Here is a 24,040-nt window from a genome sequence, read left to right on the forward strand (position 1 = left end):
CTGAAACCTCCAAGACCTTTCCTTGTTCACGCATTTTTTTTACACTGTTATTCCCCACTCAGGGGGTGTGGCTTTATTTTTTTTTTTTGAATTTTTTGGTGTGTATGTAAATTTTTTTTGTTTGTTTTTTGGTGCCTATTGGCTTTTTGTTGCCGAGGAGGGCTAGTTCTAGTAGAGGTAGAAGAGGTAATGTTCAGTTGTGAGTGATAGCGTAGGCTTGGTTTTTGGTTGGGATGCTGGGGATTAGCTTGTGGCGGTGACCATAGTTTTTGGAATTTGTTATGGGTGGGCCTGTGGTAGCAGAAGGTGACTCGGTTGGGTTTAGGTCTGTTAAAGTGTTGAGAAATTTATTATGGTGGATTAAAAAGGTAATATGGGTGGTGGTGCTTTCGATTATGAAGGAGAAAACATGGTGAATTTTGGTTATAGAGGTTCGCCCATAGTCCCTCTTTTCTGTGAACTCTCTCATTTAAATCAAGAAGAATGACTTCTTTTTTTTATTGAAGATTTTAGCCTTCGTTACAGAATATAGCAATGGTTGCTACTATTGGAGAAATGTTCATGCTGGTTTTGGTGTTTAGAGTCAAAGGGTGAATTGGGAAGGTTAAAATGGGAGAGCTAAAATGGGCATGCAACTAGGAAAGGGGCTGGCATTTTGGTAGGTAAGATTGCCATGGCAGCCAACCCTTTCTTGCCTTTTTTTAAATAATTATTATTTTAATTGCCATTAATTTAATTAATTTTGATAAAATGATATTGGGCTTTAAAATTAATTTAGGCTTGGAATTGAACTTTGGACTTCTATTGGGTTTTCAAGTTCAAGTGATCAAATCTTGAATCAATCCAAAATTAAACTTAATTAGACCTAAGCCCATTAGCCATGCAAAATGATCCCAAAAATAATTAGTCTAAAATTAGTCCAAATAAGCTCAATCCAATTTAAACGTTTTAATTGGCCCAAATTCAAAGTGTGCAAATAAAGCATAAAATTGAACAAATTTGAATTGATTTAGATAAAATTAGATATTTTATAGGTATACATAAATATATATTTTATTATTCATTTAATTTTATATTATATATGTGTATTGTACTAACAAAATTATTATGTAATACTTTAATTTAATAAATTCATGTACCATTTCCATTTTGCTTTATTTTCTTTTCTTTTTCCCATTATTTTCTTTATTTTTTTACAAAAAGTTTTTGACTTTTTAATTAGATAAATTTTATAAACAAAGTTAATGAATATAAGGAAAACAAAATAATTCACATTCCATAGGATTGGATTTTCATGGTCTAATATGTACAGATTATAAAAAAAAAAAATGAGGATTGAATCAAGGTCTTTTCTTCTTAAAATAGGTATCCTGTTGAGGGCGTCTTTAGGGTTATCTATGTTGTCCTAAGTGTGTGTGTGTGTGTGTATATATATATATATATATATAATTTATACAATAAAAATAAAAACCAAAAAAGGTTTTTAAATTAGAAAAAGAAAAAAAAGAATATATGCTAGACAAAATTTTTTTTTTAATATAAAACATAATTAATAAAAAAAATAAAAAAAGCAAATACGTGGCATATTTTTTATATTAAATGGGTTCCACATAAATAAAAACTAATAAATTGATGTCACATTAAATTAATTTTGTGAAAAGAATAAAGCTAATTAAGGTGTCATTGTGGCACTATGATTTGGTTTTTTTCTCTTTCACCTTTTTTGTATTTTTTTATTAGATAAATTTGCAACAAAAGTTTACAATTGATAGAGATGCTAAAATAATATGTATCTAATGGATTTGGATCAATTTTGATTCAATAGGGACCAATTTTTTTAAAATAAGGATCGAGTTGGGACAAATCGAATTTTTTATGATAAACAAGATTAGTGTGAAAGCATGTTTAAAGTGATTCGTCTTAATGCATTTTGGGATATATATAAAAATATATATTTTATTATTAATTTAACTCTGTATTTATATATGTTTTATATTAATAAAGTAATTATTTGATACTTTAATTTAATAAATTAATATTTTAAACTCAATGTGGGTGCCCATGTGGCACCTTCTATAAGCTTCTTTTTAATTTTTTTAATTTTTAATTTTTAATTTTTCTTTTTTTTGTTTTGTCCTTTTTTACTTTTTCAATTTTTTTATTTTAGGTTTTTATTTTCTTATTAAATAAATTTTGTAAGAACATGAGGTCAATTAAAATATCCATATATTTTCATTTATTTTTTTAGCTTTAGACTTTTTTTTGTCATTAAGTAAATTTTGTAACAAAATTATTGGTAAATAAGAATGGCAAAAAAAAAAATCTTACTCGTGACAATGTGTGGATATCCACCTAGTATATATTAATATTTGTAGCAGTGGATGATTTAAATTTTAAATTTTTAAGTTTTTAATATTATAAAATAGAAATATTTGACATTTGACATCTTTTATTTTATTACTTATTAATAGTTATAACAATTCATAAAAAAAATGAATATTTGTTTAAACATGAATATTTTATTATAATAACAAAAAATTTTAAATATTTTTTCTAACATCATAAAGAATAGCAAATAACTTTAAAATTATTAAAAAAATTTTATGATTATAATTATAATTTTTTATTTTACAATAAGTTATTGAAAATAAAAAAAAAAATTATGCTACGTAATGATCATCATAGCAACCATAATTACATAATAGCAATAAATACAATGCGATTGAAAATGCCACCACTACCTTTAATTTAAATCATGGCTGAAAGATGGACGAGGTCTTGGTTTAAGGGTTTTGAAGATTTTAACCTTGCTTTATTAGTAAAACAATGGTGGAGGTTGGCTCATAAAACTCTATGCTTTATAGCATGATTTTCTTATGCATGCTAGGTTGGGTTACAATCCATCTTTCTTATGGCATAGTTTATTGGAGGGAAAAGAGGTGGTTAAGTTGGGCTATATATGGAGGGTTGGAGATGGGATGAAAATAGATGCTTGGAAGTTTGAGGGATAATGGATTAAAAAACCCAAATCCACTTAGATATCAAGCTGCTTTACAAATTGATCAATAACCCACGCTTTTGCCAATAGCTAAGTTAACTAAAATGGGTTTGGCAGGCACATGTAATTTTTAAGGTGAAGTTGTTCATGTGGAGGCTTTTTCATGGGATTTTACCTACAATAGTAGCTTTATCCTATAGGGAGTGCAGGTTAAGGTTTTATGTGCTGTGTATGTGTTCTTTGAGTGTCCATTTAGCAAGGCTATTTGGATAGTTGGCTATCCATGGATGGAGTCTTTCTTAGAGAATTGGTTGGCTTTCACAGATTTTTGGAAATATTTTTGTGATCATGCTCAAAGCTTGGCAGTCCTTGACTATTGTCATATCTATGTTGGTTGATATATTTGGAAGAACATGAATCAATGTTTTGATGATAGCAATAGTGTTACATAATTTCTGTTAGTTTAATATCAACCAAAATGGCGAGACAGCTCCATATGGTGCAAATGCAAGATAGGGTTTTGCAAGGCGGAGTGATACCACCAACCACATGTAGGTTGGCCTCAATGATTTAAATAATGGTGCTATAGCGGAATAATGACTGTGAAACTATGGTAGTGCCACACCCACCACCGTTGTCAAAGAAATTATGGATGAAAAATTTAATCACACTCAAAACGGTGTGTAATGACCATTGAAAAATAGCATAAGGGGAATAGCGGCAATAACGGTCTATTATTGTTGCTATCCCTTCTTTTTTTATTAGTACAAATTAAAAAAGAACTTTTAAGATAACCTACTAAGATTCTCAAAAATCAGAATAAAACAACTAAGACTGCAAAAGCAAAAGTAAAAACAAAAGCCAAAAGAAAAGATAACTTAGTCTCATGTAGTCATATTTTCAGTTTCAACTTTTAAAATCTGTCTAAAAAAACTTAAAAAACAATACCAACCAGTTAATCGACAGCTACCCAAATTTAAATCAACCTCAAATCTTTAATCAACAATAAAATAAAAGAAGGTAAGAAAAAATTAAATTACTTATTTTTTTTTTTGTAAAATTTTTGTAGAATAATATTGATCTTTGTGTTTGAAAGAATCTGAGTGAGAGATACGAGGGTATGCAAGAGAGAGTGATGCAAAAAAAAAAGAAGAAGAAGACTTGAATAAGGTTGGTTGAGTTGATTTGAGGGAAGGTCGAGTCGATGCCATGAAAAAGTTTAAAGAGGAACCAGAGGAAATTTTGGGGAAACTTTGGGGGGTTGTTTTAGAGTGAATCGTGGAGTGAGTGAAAAGGGGCTATTGAGTCTTATCTCAGAGTGGGGTGGGGTGAAGTGCATTGGGGGGTAAGGTGAGTGAGGTGGGTAAGTGGGTAGTTTTTATTTAATTTTATAATTAATTTTATTAAAATATAAATTTAAAAATTTTTAATTTTTAATTTTTTTAGATAAAATTTAGTTAATGGGATTGAGATTTTATAATTAAAAAAATTAAGAGATTAATAATTTAATATAATATATATAGGGATTTTAGATGAAAAATTTTAATAAATTTTTTTATAAGTTAGATGAAAATAATTAAAATTAAATATTATATTTTAATTTTGTTATTTATTAATTTATAATTTTATATTTGAAATTTAATAATTTTTTTGTTGTTTTGGTATTTATATTGTTGTCAATTCTTTTACTATTAAATTAATTCTTATTAATTTATTTTTATTTTGGTGTAATTATTAAATATTCTATTTATTATATAATATATTCAAAGTAATTTGTGATAAAAAAATTTTTTACATCAATAAGTGTTTCAAAAAGATTAAATTATTTAATAAATTTAACGTTTTATGATCTATTACTTTTAAGATTAAAAATTAAAAATTACAAAATTTAACATAGATTCAATTTTAATGATGGAATAAGTAACATTAATATTTCTAAATATAAGTTTATTTTGTTTTTATACAAAATAGCAAGCATGCCACTACGTTATTTAATTTTGTAATTAATTTTATTAAAATATAAATTTAAAAATTTGTAATTTTTAAAATTTTTTTAGATAAAATTTAGATAAAAGGATTTAGAAGTTATAATTGAAAACAAGTAAGAGATTAATAATTTAATATGATATATATAGGGATTTTAGATGAAAAATTTTAATAAAATTTTTTTTTGTATAAGTTAGATGAAAAATAATGAAAATTAAATGTTATATTTTGATTTTTTGATTTATTAATTTATAATTTTATATTTGAAATTTAATAATTTTTTTTTGTTGTTTTGGTATTTATAATCAATTCTTTTGCTATTAAATTAATTATTATTAATTTATTTTTATTTTTGTGTAATTATTGAAGATTATATTTATTATATAATATATTAAATGTAATTTGTGATAAAAATTTTTTTACATCAATTAGTATATCAAAAAGATTAAGTTACTTAATGAATTTAGCATTTTATGATATATTACTTTTAATATTAAAAACTAAAAATTAAAAAATTTAACGTAGATTTAATTTTTAATAATGGAATAAGTAACATTAATATTTCTAAATATAAATTTATTTTGTTTTTATACAAAATAGCAAGCATGCCATCATGTGAAGAGTTCTCGAGTAAAAAAGTAGAGGGTACACCAAGTGATGATATAGGTTGACATTTTGGAACACTTGTGCCAAATATAAAAGGAAATGTTTTATGCAAAATTTGTGATAAAGTTGTAAAAGGAGGAATAACACGTTTCAAGGAACACATTGCTTATAAAACTGGCAATGTTGCACCATGGCCCAACATCACTATTATGTTATGTTTTTATAATTCCTTTGAAAATATTATTGTTAATTTCTTAATAAGAATTATAAAATTACATATGCAATTGATTTTTCTTTTTTTCTTAACTATATTATTAATTGGTATGATAAGAGACAGTATGATAAAACTTCTTCAAGAAAGCAAATCAAAGAAAGTTGAGAACAAAAGGAGAAATGATGAATTCTTATCATAATTAAAAATGAAGACTATGACTATAAAGATTTTATTTATGAAGACATCGCTACTAGACAAACCATGCGAGATAGTATTCAATCACAACATGAGTGGCACAAAAGATAAGAATTCAAACAAAGAATTGGTGGTTGGAGCAACATACATGAAGAGGGATAAAACTTTCATGGCTCAGTTGTTGAATATTTTAAGGAAAGAATAAGGAAATCAACTCCAAGTGGTTTGAATTTTCATTAAGAGGACCTATACCTAAATTAGTTAGAAGTATGTGTTCAAAGTAACCAAAAATAAATGATTCATTTTTAAAGTCATTAAGAAGGAAGATGGGTGAATCGGTATCAAAATTTTTGATATATGATTGACTTTTTTTTCAGTTAGCAAACTCTTTGGGGTTGCATAATTTGATTTCTATGGCAACAAAAATTGGCCAATATGTGAAACCTCTAACAACTTATGAGGCTCAGATGTGTATTTAGAGTTTGAGTATCAACAAATTCATGAATAGATTAATGGATTAAAAGCTTATAGGAATGAATTGGGTGCCACTTTGATGTGTGATGGTTGGACCAATAGTTTGAATTAAATGCATATCATTAATTTTCTCATTTACTGTAGTAAGGACCATTTTTTGAAAATCTATAGATGTCTCAAGTGTTTATAGTAGAGATGTAAACTTTTGCTATAGATTATTGGATGAAGCTGTGGAAGAAATTGGAAAAAAATACATTGTTCAAATAGTCATTAATAATGAGGTAGCACTTAAGGTTACAAGAAAAACACTAATGGAGAAGAGACAATATTTGTATTAGATAGCATGTTCAGCTCATTGTATGGACTTGTGCCTTAAGGATATTGGCAAGAAAAAAAATATGACAAAGGTTTTGGATGATGCAAAAAAAGTGACTTATTTTACATACAATCACATTTGGACTGTTAATTTGATGAAAAAATATATACAAGAGAAACAAATACTCCATCCTACTCTTACTCGATTTGCCACTCATTTCATACAGTTAGAAGAAATAATAAAGCAAAAGCAAGGTTTGAGAGATACGTTCAATTCAAAGGTTAGTACTTAGCAATTAGTACAACTATTTAAATCTAGCATCTTTTTATGATATCATTGTTTAAAATACTAATCTAAAGTATATTAATCTAAAAATCTATTGATAAATATATAAGAATTTAAAGAATCAAAATAGGGCCAACAAAAATCAGGGCCTGCTTATGAAGCCAAAAAAATCATTTTAGAAAAAGATTTTTGAAGAAAAGCAAGCGATATAATAAAAGTTTATGAGCCTTTGGTAAAAGCGGTGCACCTTGTAGATGGTGATGAAAAACCAACAATGAGATTTATTTGCGAGGCTATGGATAGAGGTAAACAAGCAATTCAACAAAATTGTTGTTATTCTGTTGAATATGAAAAGATTATTGATAATAAATGGAGTTTCATACATTCTGACTTACATTCAGCTAGTAAGTAAACCAAGAATATATATTGTATTTTAAAAGAATATATTTATTTTTTATTACTTTAATATAATATTATTATGAATTATGTTTAGGTTACTATCTATATCCATAATTTCAATTCGGAGTGGAGCATTTTGCAAATGTACTTAAAGAAATATTAGATGGTACAAGAGCAATTATTGAAAGATTAGAACCTTATATAAATACTCAAATTAGAATGATTAATCAAGTTAGTATTTAATACTACTTCAAAACTTTAACATTTATTTTATGTATTAAAAATAGAATTATTTTTTATTTACTCATTTATTATTGTATTTTCAATTGATGTAATTGCTATTATTTTGAGACAAGCATAAAACATTTGGTACTCTACAGGCACAAAGAGCTTGGAAGCAAATGAATCTAGGAAATTAGTAAATTAACTAATTATAATTAATTTATATTATTTAATTAAATAACACATTCAAATTTAATTTAAATAATTTTATACAACAGAGTTGTGAATGATATATGGCACTTGTGTGCTTGAATTACAAAAATTAGAAATCAAAGTGCTTAGTCAAACAACATTTGCAACAAATTGTGAACGTAATTGGAGCACATTTAGCTATATTCACACCAAAGCAAGAAACATATTGAAGTTTGAAAAACTTTAGAAACTTATATATACCTATTACAACATGAGGCTGAAGATGAAACATCAAAAAAGAATGGGCATTGATGAGATATATAATTGTTTTAATCATATTAGCCTTGACCATTTTTTGAAGATGATGATCCACTAACAGAATGGTTGCAAGAGAAACAAAATCTTCTATTAGATGCTCAAAACTCTAATTGGTTGCTTGCAAATAATTTTGATAATAAAATGAATGTTGAACAATCATGCCAAACTCAAGAAAGGAATGTATCTCATTCAAGTTCAAGTCCAACACCAAGTCAGAGTGATAATGGTAGGGGTTTAAGTCCAGATTATGGTGATGGTGATGGTGATAGTGCAAATTTTGGTGGTAATATGGATGCAAATCAACCTTACAGCCCACTTGGAAGATAACTTGGGCTTGTTACTAGTGGTGAACTTTTCATTAACATGGCAGAATATGAAGTAAATCCATTTGCTGAATCTAATAGGGGTCAAAGTGCACATACAGCTCGATCAAAAGAAAAAGCCTAGAAGCACCACTATGATATTTCTAAAGGTTCTCCATCTTCAAGTAGGAGACTAAATTCTAGTAACTTTAAGTATAGTAAATCATCTGCTAGTACTTAAGGATGCTACTATCCACCTAAACAACCTAATTTTCAACCTTTTTATGGGTATCCACCTGTATATGGTTATTATCTACCACAAATAAATCCTCCACCTCAAATGTATCGTTTACCAAAAATATATCCCCCACCACAAATGTATCATCCTCAAATATATCTTTCATCTCAAATGCATTAAGAACAAAGGTCAGGGATGGAGTCAATTTGACTCTTAAAGTGAAAATAGAGAATTTGATCCTCCTTGTCATTCTACTATGTGGTAAATTTTAAAAATATATATATATATATCAATAGTTATAGTTGATAAATTTTAAAATTATTATATTTTTAAATTTGTAATTTTATTAAATATAGATGCTTACTATTTAACATATTATGGTTTTTAAATATCTTGATTTGTCTAGAATTAATATTTAATATGAACTTGGCTTAAGCAAAAATTTTGTTGCTAAACCAAATATGAATGTTGTATTATAATCTAACTAAAATTATGAATAATTTTTTTAGAAAATAAAAAATATAGTATCATAAACTATTTTAAAAATCATTAAGTAAGAGTTTTTATGATTATAATTATAATTATTACATTTTATAACAAATTGTGTAAAATTTTAAAAAAATCATGACGTTGATGACCTCGATGATTGCAATGATCTCCGTTATATCCAAAAATGCGATAAATGCGATATGATCGAAAACGTGACAGTAACCACTATTTAAATCCCTAGTTGGCCATTCTTGAAGAGTAGTCAAAATAAATGTAGATGTAGCATTTCGATTGGAGAATAATATGGCAAAGTTGAGAACGGTGGTGTGAGACCCTGAAGTTAAAGTCATTTTTCATGTTAGTTGTTTCTAAAGCAGCCCAAATAGAAAGTCATCCTCTTCATGCAAAAAATGGCTTTCAAATCGCTATTGCCAAGATCTTTAAGAAAGTTAGAGCTATTAGGGATAGTGGATTAGTTTGGGATATATTAGACTTAGCGTAGACTAGTGCTATTCCCCAATAAGACCTCAATTTACTTGCCATACAAAAATGTTTTAGTACAAAGAATGTTACAGCTTGAGAATGAAAAGAAGTTATAGGTACTAAAATTTAAACTTTAGATTTATAGGATGCCACTTCTTAAAAATGACTTTATAAACCAGCTATTTTAAGCTTCAACTTCAAGTTTGCGATATAAAATTTTTGCTTGCCAATGAAACCATGCTATTTTTTCTGTAAATTCATTTAAAACACTTGAAAAGATCCCTAAACAAAAATGCAAGTATACAACTTAAGCTATGATTCTAGCTTTTATCAATACTATACTTTTCATTCCCATAAAAACAAAAGTATATATATAAAAATTCAGAGAATTAGTTTTAATCCTAATGTCTTGTCTTCCTTGTTACTTTCCGTGCCTCTCTTCCCATGCCATCTTCACCCTATCTCTTAGATTTCTAATTTTTTGGTGTTAGTATTTGTCTTTTCTTTTGTTTGGTTTTGTTTTTTATTTTTCATAGAGATCAATTATAAGGAAGATGACTTCAGTGAGAAAACTTTGAGTGAGGCTCAGAGGAAAATGCATGATCAAGATTTTGCTTCTTTTTTTTCTTCTTCAATTTTCTTTGATGGAAAGACAGAGACCAAATTCGAGAAACTTGAGGTGTCGCCCAAGAATAATATTGTTTGTAGTAGAGCTCATGGCTAAGGTCAAAGCTACCTATTTTATAGCCAAGAATTCAACTCTGGCAAGGCCTTGGATGATCGTATTCAGATTCACAAAAAAACCAAACCTGATAAGTTAGTAGTTGAATTTTTCATCATCATGACTTAGAAAGAGAAAAGTGATAATACTTGTTGTATTTGCAAGGAGAATTACATATCATGATATGTTTTTTGTAGACATATGAAGAATTTAAGAGGGATTGGAAGGGTATTCGACCTTCGAATTCTGACAAAACTGCATCTGAGTTTGAAGTACTACTTAACTAAACCAATATAAGCCATCTAAAGTTTTGCTAAATTACATATCCAATTGGTTAGTGACTGGAAAGAGAGGCCGAAAAGCTACAATTAAAAAGAATTTTGGTATTGTTAGAACATGAGTTCAAAAAATTGAGGAAGGGTTTTAAAGTGTATAATAGTGCCACATTCTTTAAGATTTTATTTGATTCATCACTTGATTAATTGGTATGTAAAAAGGTTATTGGTGAATAAATCTTGAATATAAAATGAAACCTAATGATCAATGGTATTTTGCATTGATAAAATCAATCTATTGAATATTCATCAATATAAAAATAAAATTATTTGATTTGACTATAAAAAATTTGTGGAGCTTTTCTAGCTTTTGTTCTAAGTATAAATTTTTTTGTAAGTTGTTTTTTTATATCTTGCAAAAATCAATGGAGCTTTATTTATAATAACATAGATGTCTTTTTGTATAAACATATATGTCTATAAAGAAATCTATTTATTTAGATATAACTTTTTGTAAGACACAACTTTTAGTAAATAATTATGTCTTTTAAAGAAATATAATCTTTCACTATCACATGCAATTCATGTGATTTATTATTTTGAACACATTTCAACAATCCTCTACTATTTTCAAAATAAACCAAATCTTTGATAATTCTAAAAATCGTTTACATAAATGAAGGTATTTTTTATTTACACATTTATTTAGCGAAAGTAAGTTAAAGTTAATCGAAATTGCATGGTAAATTATGCTTTGAACTATCACGATTCAGTTGTAACTTGGTTAGGGTTTTAAAAATTAAGAAGAGAATAGAGGAGAATCTAAAAAACTAAAGAAATAATAGAAAAGAATTGAGGAGACTAAGAAGAGAATATAGAGGGATTCAGAGGAGAAATTATCTTTCCATTCTTGAAAATCAGTTACAGCCATAAATTATTTAAATAAAAATATTATGGAACTTTCATGTAAACTATAAAAAATACAAATTTACAGAGTATTACTAGCCAATAAATTAATAACTGACCCCAACCCTAATATATTAATAACGGACATCACTATCTTCAGCCATAGTTTTACTCATGCCGCTATTGCTCTTTTCTATCAAGTTCATTAGAATACCTTCCCTTTCACCACATCATTGTCTCAAAGGATCAAAATCTGAAAACTGTGACTTCAATATTATATAGTCTTCCCAAGTTGCGTTATCAAGCCTTAAATTCTACCATACTACCAGTAGTTGGGTGATAGCCATATTGTGTCTCTTAACCATTCATTTATCAATCACAGCAACAAGATATACAAGCGGTTGTCCATCCTCATTAGTTGCTGATGGAGCTAGGCTAGGAACTATCTTATTTCTTAACTTTTTTTTTAACAAATTGACATGAAACACTAGATAAAGCTTAGAAGTAAGAGGTAACTGCAATTTATAAGCAACTAAACCAATTTTGGCTAATATAGGATAAGGATCATAATATCTGGATGAAAGTTTAAACTCTTTTGAAATGCCAAAAATGTTTGTTTGTAGGGCTAGAGTTTTAAATATATTTCATCTCCCACCTGAAACTTTCTTTCAATTTTTTTCTATAAGCATACAATTTCATCCTCTATTGAGCTTTATTTAACTGATTAACCATTAACCTACTGACTTGTTCTCTATCTTTCAGTAATTCTTCCACATTCACTATTTTTGCTTGACTACTTGCATCCCATGCTAAGGTTGGTGGTTTATAACCATACAAAGCCTGGAATGAAGACATTCACAGAAAAATGTGATAACTTGTATTATACCACCATTCGGCTAACGATAGCCATCAAACCTAACTTTTAGGCTTGAAAAAAAACATAAATTACAAATACTACTTCAAACATTGATTGACCTTCTTATTTTGCCCATCAGATTCTGGGTGATAAGTTATATTCAGATGAACTATGGCTCCTAATAATTTCATCAACTTTTGCTAAAATAGACTAATGAAGACTGGATCCCTGTCAGAAATAACAATTCTAGAAGTTCCATGTAGTTTATGAACTTAGCTGAGATATATTTTAGCTACTTCCATAGTTGTAAAAGGATGGGAGAAAGGAAAAAAATGACTATACTTAGTGAATTTATCCACTATCACCACAATACAGCTAAATTTTTTAGATAAAGGCAACCTTACAACAAAATCCATACTAATTACATCCTAGACTTGCTATGGTATAGGAATTGGCTGTAAAAGACTAGGATAAGGAACATGCTCATTTTTGTTCCTTAGACAGGTATCACACTGTTGGATATACTCATGGACTTGTTTTTTATCCAGGCTAATAAAAATTTAATTTAAGTCTAAGGTAGGTGGTTTGAATTCTTGAATGCCACAATGAGGTGAATCATGCAAGGCTTATAAAATTTTTTCCCTTAACTGTCTATTATTACCTTCTTACACTTTTTCTTTAAATCTTAAAACTCTAATATTGAATGAATAGTAAAAATTATCAAGAGGATGGATGATAGAAGCCTTAATTTACTCATGTGCTAGTGTATCACCATTATTGCTATACTCGATTTGTATCACCTACTCTGGTATAAATGTAATAGATTGCAAGCTACAACTTTGTGCTTCCTCCTCATGTTGCCTAAATAGGGCATCTGCTGCTATATTCATCTTGCCTTTCTTACTATATAAAGTAATCCAGCCCAAGTAATTTGGTTAGACCTTTTTTTTTTAATAGTGGTGGTCAACTTCTACTCAAGCAAATGTTTTAAGGCTTCATGATTTGTGTTGATAATGATTGTCCTTCCAAGTAGTGTCTCTATTTTGTTACTACCATTTGTATGACTAGATACTCTTTTTCATAAATAGAAAGCTCTCTGCGTCTATTACCTAGAGCCTTGCTTAAGTAAGCTATTGGCTTTCCATCTTGGGATAAAATAGCTCCAATCCCATTATTGCTAGCATCAATTTCTAATAAAAAAGGTTTATTAAAATCAAGCAATGCTAGGATAAAAGTAAAACGCATGGCCTCTTTGAGTCGATTGAAAGCTGATATTGCTATAGGTGTCGACTTGAACCCATTATTTTTAAGCATATCTATAAGTGGCTTACTAATCTCCCCATAGCTTTTTATGAACTTTTTGTAATATCTAATCAATCCAAGAAATCCCCTCAAAGACTTAAGGCTCTTAGGTTATAGCCATTTTTTCATTGCTTTATATCTTAGCATGATCTATAGATACCCCTTCAATTGATATGAAATGCCTCAAATATTCAACCTATCTTTGACCAAAAAACACTTACTTTTTTTTGCACATAGTGTGTTCTTTCTTAGTATTACAAATACAATGTTTAAATATTCTATATGTTCTCTCAAGTTATAACTATAGACAAGATTAGCATCACAAAATACCAGCATAATTTTTTTTAAATAAGGAGCAAATATATCATTCATGAGAGACTGAAAGGTTACAGATGCGTTGGTAAGTCCAAATGGCATTACCTTAAATTCGTAATGTCCTTGATAAGTTTTGAAGGTTGTCTTATGAATGTCATCTTCTTTCACTTTTTTCTGTCAGTATCCAGATCTGAGGTCTACTTTTTAGAAGTAATGGGCTCCTTTCAGCTTATCTAGAAAATCTTTCATTATAGGTATAGGGAATTTATTTTTTACTGTTGCTACATTTAATTATCTATAGTCAATACACATCATCCAGGTGCCATCCCTTTTTTTAACTAACAAACATGGAGAAGCAAAGTGGCTCTTGCTGCTTTGTACGATAGAAAAAGGTAACATTTTCTACTATTTGCCTTTTAATCTCATTCTTTTGATAATGGTTGAATCTGTGGGATTTTAGGTTAACAAGTTAAGAGTTTGGTTTCAAGGGTATGTTATGATCTTGCACTCTCTTTAGTGGTAACTTGTAGGCTCCTTCAATATGTCATTGTAAAAAGCTATTATCGACTCAAGCACGACCAGTGTTTTCACATGATCACACTTCTCACTGATCATGAACATTTCCCCCAACATCTCAAGATCCTTGTAGGCCAGCTTCTATAATTTATCTTCAAAAATAAGCTCTAGGCTAGCTTTATTGGGACCACCTTTTAATGTAACTTTTTGTTTTTCTTTTTTGAAACTTATTGACATGTCATTGAAATTAAATATAAAAATACTATATTTCCTTATCCAATCAACTCTAAGCACCATGTCACTATCTCTTAGTGCCAAAACTCTTAGATCATGAGTAAATTTATGCCCTTGCATTATCCATTCAAGTTGTTTACATTTGGCTATACTATACAACATCTCACCATTAGCCATAGTTATAGCAAAGGATTAGTACATGTCAACTTTACCCAATCTTTAACCAATCTGTAAGTTATAAAAATGTGAGTACTTCTGCTATTTATAAGTATATTCGAAGGTTTTCCCTTCACATTCCCTTGTATCCTTAGCGTATTGTACCTAGTGCTACCTGTTAGAGCATTAATAAAGATTTTTAAATTACGATCCATTTGGTTTACTTCATTATGGATATCCTGACTATTGTCAATTGATTTTTCATAATATTTCTTTTCTTCTAAAAATTCCTCCACCATGATGGAGTTCAATTGTTTATTCTTGCAAATGTGGCTAAGAAAGAATTTTTCACCATATTTAAAGTACAAGTTATGCAATCTTCTTACTCCAAGAGAGTTTACTTCTATATAGTTGATGTTGTATTAGGGTTGACTTTTTGTGGTAAGGACCAAGGGTTATAAGCGTTCTTGAAATGAGTATAGGTGTTATTGGTGGAATTGGGTTTAGTAAGTGATCTGTTTCTTTTGTATTCAACTTCCAAAGCTAGCTGGTGTAACTTCACTTGCCTATAGGCTATTGCCAAAATCTGAGGCTTGCTAGCCTTAACTCTTGGTTTGAAATCTTTTTTTGTGTCACTTATAAAATTAGATGCAAAATATAACTCATCCAAATGGGGGTTATTTTGAAGCATGAATGGCCTACGCTCTTCAAATTTCTCTTGATATTCTTTCACTGTGCTCTTTTGAGTCAGCTTGTTGAATTCCTCAATCACATCCGAATAAGTCATGTCATAAAATCTTTGGCAGAGATCATTAAAAAATTCCTGTCATATAAATCTTGGTTTTTACATCAAGTATCCAGCAAACTAGATTTCTATTCTACTAGCTAAATACATAGCAACTATCTACATTTTCTTATGAGTTGACACTCCAAAAATGGTAAAATACCTCTGGCATTTTCTTAACCATCTTTTAAAATTCCCACTTTTGAATAATAGAAGTAATATTTTTGGCTGAGAGGTAAAAACATTTAAGCCTAGAGGATAGTTGGTCCCAGATAAAGTTTCAATATGGCTGCCTACCATCATGCTATTATGTATATTATTAAGGTTATTGTCCAACTGAAGTTTTGGTAATAACCCTAGATCATCAGTCCTATAGCTAAAATTATTATAGTCATCAATAATAGTTATCTCAATAGGATTCTTACCCTTCTTATTGGTTTGCACCAATAGAGCCAAGTGAGAACTACCAACGTGCTCTTTTCCTCTTAGATTTGGTTAGGTTGAAGATTCTTCTTTTTGCAATAAATATTTTAGCATCTTGGTCAAACTATTATGATTTTCAGCCATCTTGATTTCCAACTATTTTTTTCTTATCTTTTTATAGTTTTGACATAAAGGTTAGTGTTACCTTCATGTCCTTCAACTACGTCAAGATATTATGGACCTATTCATGTAAGCTATTCAACCGAATGCCTTCATTCATGGAGAGTTGATTTTTGCTCTTTCTCAGCATTAATATGAGATCGCAATAGGCTTTGATATCAATTTTCACGACTCAGTTGTGACTTGGTTAAAGTTTTAGAGATTAAGAAAAGAATAGAGGAGAATTGAAAAAACTTAAGAGAAAAAAGAGAAGAATTGAGGAGACTAAGAAGAGAATAGAGAGGGATTCAGAGGAAAAATTATCTTTTCATTCCTGAAAATCAGTTACAACCATAAATTATTTAAATAAAGCTATTATAGAACTGTCATGCAAACTGTAAAATATAAATTTGCAGAGTATTATTGGCCAATAGATTAATAATTGACCATAACCCTAATATATTAATAACTAATATCACCATCTTCTGCCATAGTCTTGTTCACGCCGCTATTGCTCTTTTCCATCAAGTTCATTACATGAACCAACTGTTTTATGTGATTAACTGAACTTATCCCATACAAAAAACTTCTACATAAATGAATGCACAATATTTGGAGACACTATTTTGAACATATGTTTACATCATCTTTTTCACGAATGTTGTTAGAGCTAAACCTTTGAACTCCTAAAAGCAGCTACACTTTACACTCACATAAACAGATCCTACCGGAAGTGCCTCATAACTAAAACACTTAACACAAATTTGTTATGGTCTATTAAAAGTATAACTTCATCCTTCCCTCACCATTATAGTTAGCAAACAGTTTACTCGGGATAAAAATATTAGATTATAATGCTTGCTGCCACATACAAATGATGTGTTTTGTCTCATTGAATTAAAGACTTAACATTATATCAAGCATTGAGTCAAGTTTACATCATGAGTGACTTCATATTATAGGCTTGAATCTTATCCCCAAAATCCTAACATAACTATGTTAATTTTTCATACGACAAGGTGAAACTTTTATTCATATTTAATATCTTAAAGGTTTATAAGACCAACATCCCACTATGTATGTATATCAATTCTTTAAAGAAATATCTTTTCATAACTTTTACAATTGTCATAAATTCTTTTAGTTCATAGTGACCACTTTGTCTTTATTTTTGTCATGATGGTTTCACATTTGTCCATTTTATATATTTTTTGATATTCCAATAAATTAATGTCATTGCCACCAAATTATGAATCATACATCATATAATTTTTTTTTTCACCAAGTAAATTATTACAAAGAGGCCTCAAATCCCTTAAGACAATTTTTTTTTAATATTTTTCTTGTAACTTCTTATTATAGTTAATATAAGACTTGTAACTTATTGTGTATATATAATTGAATAACATGATTTTTCGTTAACAAATCACATATATACACAAAGATGTTTCACATATCTTTTTAAGAACATAGTCATACTAGATGGTCATTAACGGACCTGTAAAATGGCTGTCAGAATTAGTATACATGCACATTTTATCATGAACATTATTAATTATTTTTATGGTCATGATCAAAACCATGTTCATTATTCAAATAGATCAAATAGCATTTATTTTGCTATTTTAGAAGTTTTCATTTTCATAAATATATATATATTTTTAATCAATCATAACTTTCAAAGTAAATATAATTTTAAGCTTTCATTATATCTCAAAACCATGAGATGATAAATTATTTATACAAGTTATGATTGTTATCAAATAAAATTGCAATATAAAATTTATGCAAAAGCTGCCAGAGAAACTCTTTGTGTAGTATATGCAAAGAAAGAATTTTTAAACTTATCAAAAACACTAATCATAGCACCTTCTCCTTGAAAAAATGATCTCCATGAATATCTCGTTTAATGATCTATTCCAAAGCTTAAGGCTTTTTATGGTACCTTCTCCAATAACTCATTTAGTAGTCTATTCCAAGGCTTAAAAGTCAACATCATTTATTAAGCCAAGACATTAATGTTTCATATTTTTGTACTGATATAAAAACTCATGGACATGAAATTGTTATCACCTTTATCGAAGGTATTGCTCATTCCAATGGCATTGTTACTTTCGTTATATGTTTGACCAGTGGTAACGTGTGCTCACTTTTGTTATAGGATTGTCACATTGACATGAAAAAATTATTCTCTTTCATAGGTGTCAACAACAGTCAATAGACATAATGTTTTCATTCCCTTTGTTATAAGCAAGACCATTAATATTTTACCGTCTTTCACCTTGTTGTAAGCATGAGCTGTTGACACAGTTATTATCCACTGTATCTTATGCATGTTCCATTGATACAGACGTGACATTCTCTAAGTCCATGACCTTACTGATAACCAAAATATGGGATCTGGCATGGATAAACCAAATGAAAAATCATTTGAAAATAAATCTTCACTAACCTTTCTCCCCAATGTCAACTTTCTCTATGCTAACTGATTGAATACTCTAATAGTCATAGTTCACATTCTAAACTGTTTTAGAATTAAATAATTGTACAACGAGTTGCCCAGAAATTGAATGAAAACTGGAAGCATTTCTCCACAGAAAAACATTTGAATTCATACTTGTGAACTTTTCTAGCTTTTGTTTTACGTACAAACTTTTTGTAAGTTGCTTTTCTATATCTTTCAAAAATAAAAAGAGTTTTATTTATAACAAAATAGATATCTCTTTATATAAACATATCCGTTCATAAATATGTCTATTTGTATAAGCACAACTTGTTGTAAAATAAAACTCTTAGTAAATAATTATCTTTTTTAAAAAAACATAACCTTTCACCATCACATGTGCGATTCACGTGATTTATTATTTTGAAGATGTTCCAAGAGGTATTAATAGAGTTCCAGAAAATAAAAGGAAGTTTCAGATTCACAAGCTGGGAGCCAAACCAAGTTTCCATGGAAGGAGTTGAAGACTGAAAAGGCTGATGCGATATTAATAAAAGAGGAAGAGATATTAGAGAAGGATTTGCCAGAAGAGGGAGAGATCATTGAAGAAGACAATGACAGTATAAGAAGGATTCGCTAACCAATTCTTTGTCAACTTTACAATCATTGTGTGGACAAAGAGTCAGCCTAGGAATGACTAACAACTTTGCTCATCCAGGTAAATTGGCCTTGTTTTTTTGCTCAAACGGATGACAAGAAGAAAGGGGAAGCTAGTCCAGGTTCAATAATGGACGAAAGTCATAAAACTCACCACCAATATCAAAACTGCGGGAAGACAGGCCAAACTTGTCAGTCCCTTAGAAACCATAAGAGCTGCCTTCAAATGGAAACTGCAGAAGGTCCATTTAGCAGCGTTACATTAATGCAGGAAGAAGTGAAGGAGATTGATTTTGAAGGAGAACCAGCAGGAGAAGACAGTACTGGATTTGATCACAAAGACTGCCCCTCACCCGAAGCTAATAATCAGGCTGGTACTAAGAGCATGTTACATTTTGATCTCATTCTTCCTTGTGAAGAATAAATTCAATTGTCACTTTTGTCTTTTCCAAGATATCTTTCTTCTTTTTAATTCAATCTTTGTGAATTAGAACTTTTTCTCAACCTAATAGTTGGTATTTTTTTTAGACTATAGCACTTATGATTATTGTAATATAATTAATTAATTCAGTTTAAAATTTTAAAAGTCTTATCAAAATTTTATATGAACTGCACACCTATAAGTGATGAATATCTAAATGATTAGACAATTGTAAAATTATAATAAAAAGACTTGTAGATGAAATGCTCTTTATTTTTATCATGTGGTATATTAAACACATTCAAAAAATTTTCTTAATTCCTTTTTCAACTTTGGCTGTTTAGATTTATATGCAGAAATCAAATTATATTTGAGATTTTTTTTGTATGAAAATTGTTACCCTGAACTGGAGAGTTTGAAAATTATAGTTTCCCTTACAATTACAAATTAGTATTTTCTCCGAGTTCTTTTTTCCGCATAGCATTCAAAAGTGAACATCCGCAAACAATGCTTGGATTGACTCACTAAAATAATTTCTGTCAAATAGAATATTAATCCGAATTTTGGAACATCCTGCTAATCCTTATCAACCATAGTTATATAATTTCAACAAAATTTTATGGGGCAAATAAAGCAAGGCAGTTTCCAAATATTCAATAATGCATGGGAGAACTGCAAAAGAAGCTACCATTAAGCCAAGTTACAGAGAGTAGAAGTACACCTTGAATGACCAATGCGCTCAAACGTTACACGAACTAAGTAAAGCTATTGTATCCAAAATTTTGACTCTCAGCATTGCAAATAATTAAAGGCAAAAAGCAAAGGAAAAAAGAAAGAAAATTTCCAAGGCATTGTCACCTGCCGGCTATGGTGCCTTCTGCGTGATATAATGAAGGGGTGAAACTATATTGCAGCTGAACTCTCCCCACACATAAGTACATGATGCTTCAAAAAAGTACAGAGGTAAGAATCCACTCTATGCATGATTATAATGATGCAACTTGTATAATAGCACTTTGCCAGCAGCATTTCCAACAGCCATGAAACCACCACCAGGACTGAAATCCAAGCAGCGGGGATAATGTAAGTTCTTATTCGGTGGAGGCCAATTAGAGTACACAGTAAATGATGGAACATGTATCAGCTTTAAACTGTTCTTCTTCATGGTAGAACAGATAGCCAGTATTTGAGCATCACTATTAAACTTCAAAAAATCCACTTTGGTCGTTAGATTCTCAATAGTCTTGATTGGTTTTCTTTTACTTCCCAAAAATTCATCCCTGTTGTAAATGTTCACTATCCCACTGTCCGAACCAGCTGCAAACATTCTTCCATTAGTTGATGTGCAAAGAGCAGTACCATTAATGCAGCCTTCATCAACAGCCTTATGGAAACAAGTTCTTGTTCTCAAGTCCCAGTGGTAGACCTGTCCATCCCCACCAGAGCTCAATAATTGTTTCCCATCATCAGCAAAAGCAAGAGAACGGACCGTTCCATTCATTTTAAGTGTTCCAATCAGTTCCTTTGTTTTGGATGAAACCAACAAGACATAACCTTCATTTCCCAAAAAAGCAATAGTACTAGAATCTGGGGAAACCTCAAAAACTTCCAAGCTTTTTTCCTCTCTACCAACCAATGGCCCTATTTTATCAACTTTTGCTTTCACTAAATCAAAACAGTAGAAGAACTTCCTCCTCCCTGCTATAATGACCTGAGAACCATCAGGTAAGAAAGATGCCTTTCGAACAGGACAATCTTCAAGAAAGATGCTTTGTATCTTAGTATTTCGTTTACCATCAATCTGAAAAAACCTTATCCTCCGATCTAATCCAGCAGCAAGTAGTAACTGAGCATTCCTATGGAACTGAACTGAATTTATCAGACCATTGGAAGGTTCCTCAGCATTTCCATCAACTAGTCTCGAATACTCAAGAAGCCCTGGCAACAATTTAACCCCACTCTTCACCACAAGATCTTCATTTGCTCTAAGAATATCATCATCAACTTCAACATTTCGGTAACCACCAGCTGCTACTACAACCTTTTCTTCATCAGATGATTCATCATCATAAAGACTATCGTTCCTTAACCCTGAATCTAGCTCTGCCCATTCTGTCCCTGGGTTCAGCTTAGCATGCTGAGCCCGCAATCTAGAAATATATTCTGAACCAGAAATCACACTCTCATCCTCTTCCTTCCTCAACTTCCTCAACCTATTAACCTTAGCTATGTTTATTGTGGTTCGTTCCTCCTCCTCATCCACCCAAACAGCTTTCCTTTCCTTACTCTTTTCTTCAAAATCAATTTCCTCAGAAAATTCCATATTATTCATGGAACGGTCCAAAAAGAACAAAGCTGAACCATCTTCAGCAGCATCTTGAGCATTTTCCTCACCTTTACCAAATTCAACAGGGGAATATATGGACCCAAAAAGAAAGCTTTCAAGCTTTTTCATTTCTTTTTCTTGCTCAATCTCAATCTGCTTTTCCTTTTCCTTCTTTCTCTTTTTCAACCTAGAGATTTCAGAATCAGATTCCAACCCATTCTCAATATCTTTGCTATTTTCATGAATTGAAGGATCATCATCATCCCGTTTAGCCTTCACCCTGTTTCTAGACACTGGATTTTGAGATATCAAACTCATTTTTTTTCTCTTTTGAAGGGTCTGGAAAATCAAACAATGAATGAGAAAAGGTTCGTAAAGCTAGCCCTGAACAGCTATAACTTAATTTTAATCATTAAAAGGGAAACATCCATAAAAGCAAATTAAAACAACCTTGATGAGTGATATATCAGTAAAGAAAGGGAAATATAAGGAAAGAAAAAGGGAACGGCTTAAGGCTTACCTGGGTATTTTTCCTCTGAACCTCAATGAAGAGTAGAAGGTAGAGACAAGCTTGTGTTGTTTCTGCTGAAGAGAGGCGGCCGCTGCTGCTCAAAGGGAACACACGGTCGAGAGGGTTGGAGTTATCAAGTGAGTTGGAATACCAAAAAGGAGCATGACTGCTTGGGTTGGGTTGGGTTGGGTTGGGTTAGGTTCTTACCTAATACTTGTCGGCCCATTATCATTCGATTTTATTAATTTCTTTGTTTAAACCCCAATTTTTAAATGTAATGGATGTATTTTTTATTTTCTTCATTTTTTTTTTAATTTTTAGGATCGGTTTGTTTAAACGAAAAATTACTTGTGAAAATTATTTTTCACGTTTTTAAATGTTTGGCAATTAAAAAAAATATAAAATCAACAAGAAATGGTTTTCTGGACAAAGCTTGATAATTTCCCCGTTAAAGCAGCAACTTTTCTCCTTCTCTCTCACGGTCTCACTAGCTCGTCTCCAACAATATAGCTAACAACCTTCGCAAACCAAGCAAACTAACAACTCCAGTGATCAAGATCAGTAACCACCTAGAAAGCTTTGCAGACTTGCAGATTTGCAGCCAACAAGAAAGCTTTGCAGCCGACTTCAATTGCAGATTTGCAACCAACAAGAAAGCTCCTCCTTGATCTGCCTTATCAAGTTTTATGGGTTTTTATGGGTTATAATCTAAAGTTAATCTAGCCAAGAATCCAAAAAAATCCAATCTTTTTCTGAAATATTGTTTTTTTTTTGTGCTTATTTTATGGATTTTTATGAATTTGAAATGGATATGTTTTAAGTTAAAAGAAAAGTTTAGAAGAGAAGTCGAAAGGAAAGAGAAGATGAAAAGTGAAAAAAATATTTGTATTTTCGGTTGAAACAAACGTCAGAAAAAATTTTTTTTAAGTGATCCAAACACTCGGAAATTATTTCTTTTTCGAAAAACATTATCTTTTATTTTCTGAAATTTGATTTCCGATTATCAAAGTTTAGTTTGTTTCGTGAAAAATCATTTTAAAAAATATTTACATTTTATGAATTAAAAAATTTTATATTATTAGAATAAATTAATAAAAAATATTTTTTATTGTTTACATATTTTTTAAATAATTTATTTTTTAAATAATATTAATATAATTATTAAAATATATTAAAATTATTTATTATTAAAATTATTAATATTAAAAATAATTATATTTTAATAATAATATTTAATATTAAAATATTATGTTAATATAAAAAATATTTAAAATAAAATTATTTACTATTCTTTATATTATTTATTAATATATTATAA

The 24,040-nt window shown here is 29.7% G+C and overlaps 1 protein-coding gene across 1 annotated transcript; it reads right to left on the minus strand.

The window, feature by feature from the left end:
- Positions 1 to 20,549: 20,549 nt before the first annotated feature.
- LOC111292765 (U3 small nucleolar RNA-associated protein 18 homolog) lies at positions 20,550 to 22,822 on the minus strand. Its single transcript, XM_022885321.2, has 2 exons — positions 22,732 to 22,822; positions 20,550 to 22,550 (listed from the first exon to the last, which is right to left on the minus strand). The coding sequence occupies exon 2, from the start codon at positions 22,527 to 22,529 to the stop codon at positions 20,862 to 20,864; it is 1,668 nt and encodes a 555-aa protein (XP_022741056.2). The 5' UTR covers positions 22,530 to 22,550; positions 22,732 to 22,822; the 3' UTR covers positions 20,550 to 20,861.
- Between the last annotated feature and the right edge of the window lie 1,218 nt (positions 22,823 to 24,040).

The sequence above is a fragment of the Durio zibethinus genome, chromosome 10 (assembly GCF_047325235.1).
Source record: "Durio zibethinus cultivar Kanyao isolate XHJ-2024 chromosome 10, ASM4732523v1, whole genome shotgun sequence".
NCBI classification, from domain to species: domain Eukaryota; kingdom Viridiplantae; phylum Streptophyta; class Magnoliopsida; order Malvales; family Malvaceae; genus Durio; species Durio zibethinus.

Coding starts and splice junctions, on each gene's coding strand:
- LOC111292765 (XM_022885321.2), bottom strand. CDS start 22,529: ATGAGTTTGATATCTCAAAATCCAGTGTCTAGAAACAGGGTGAAGGCT.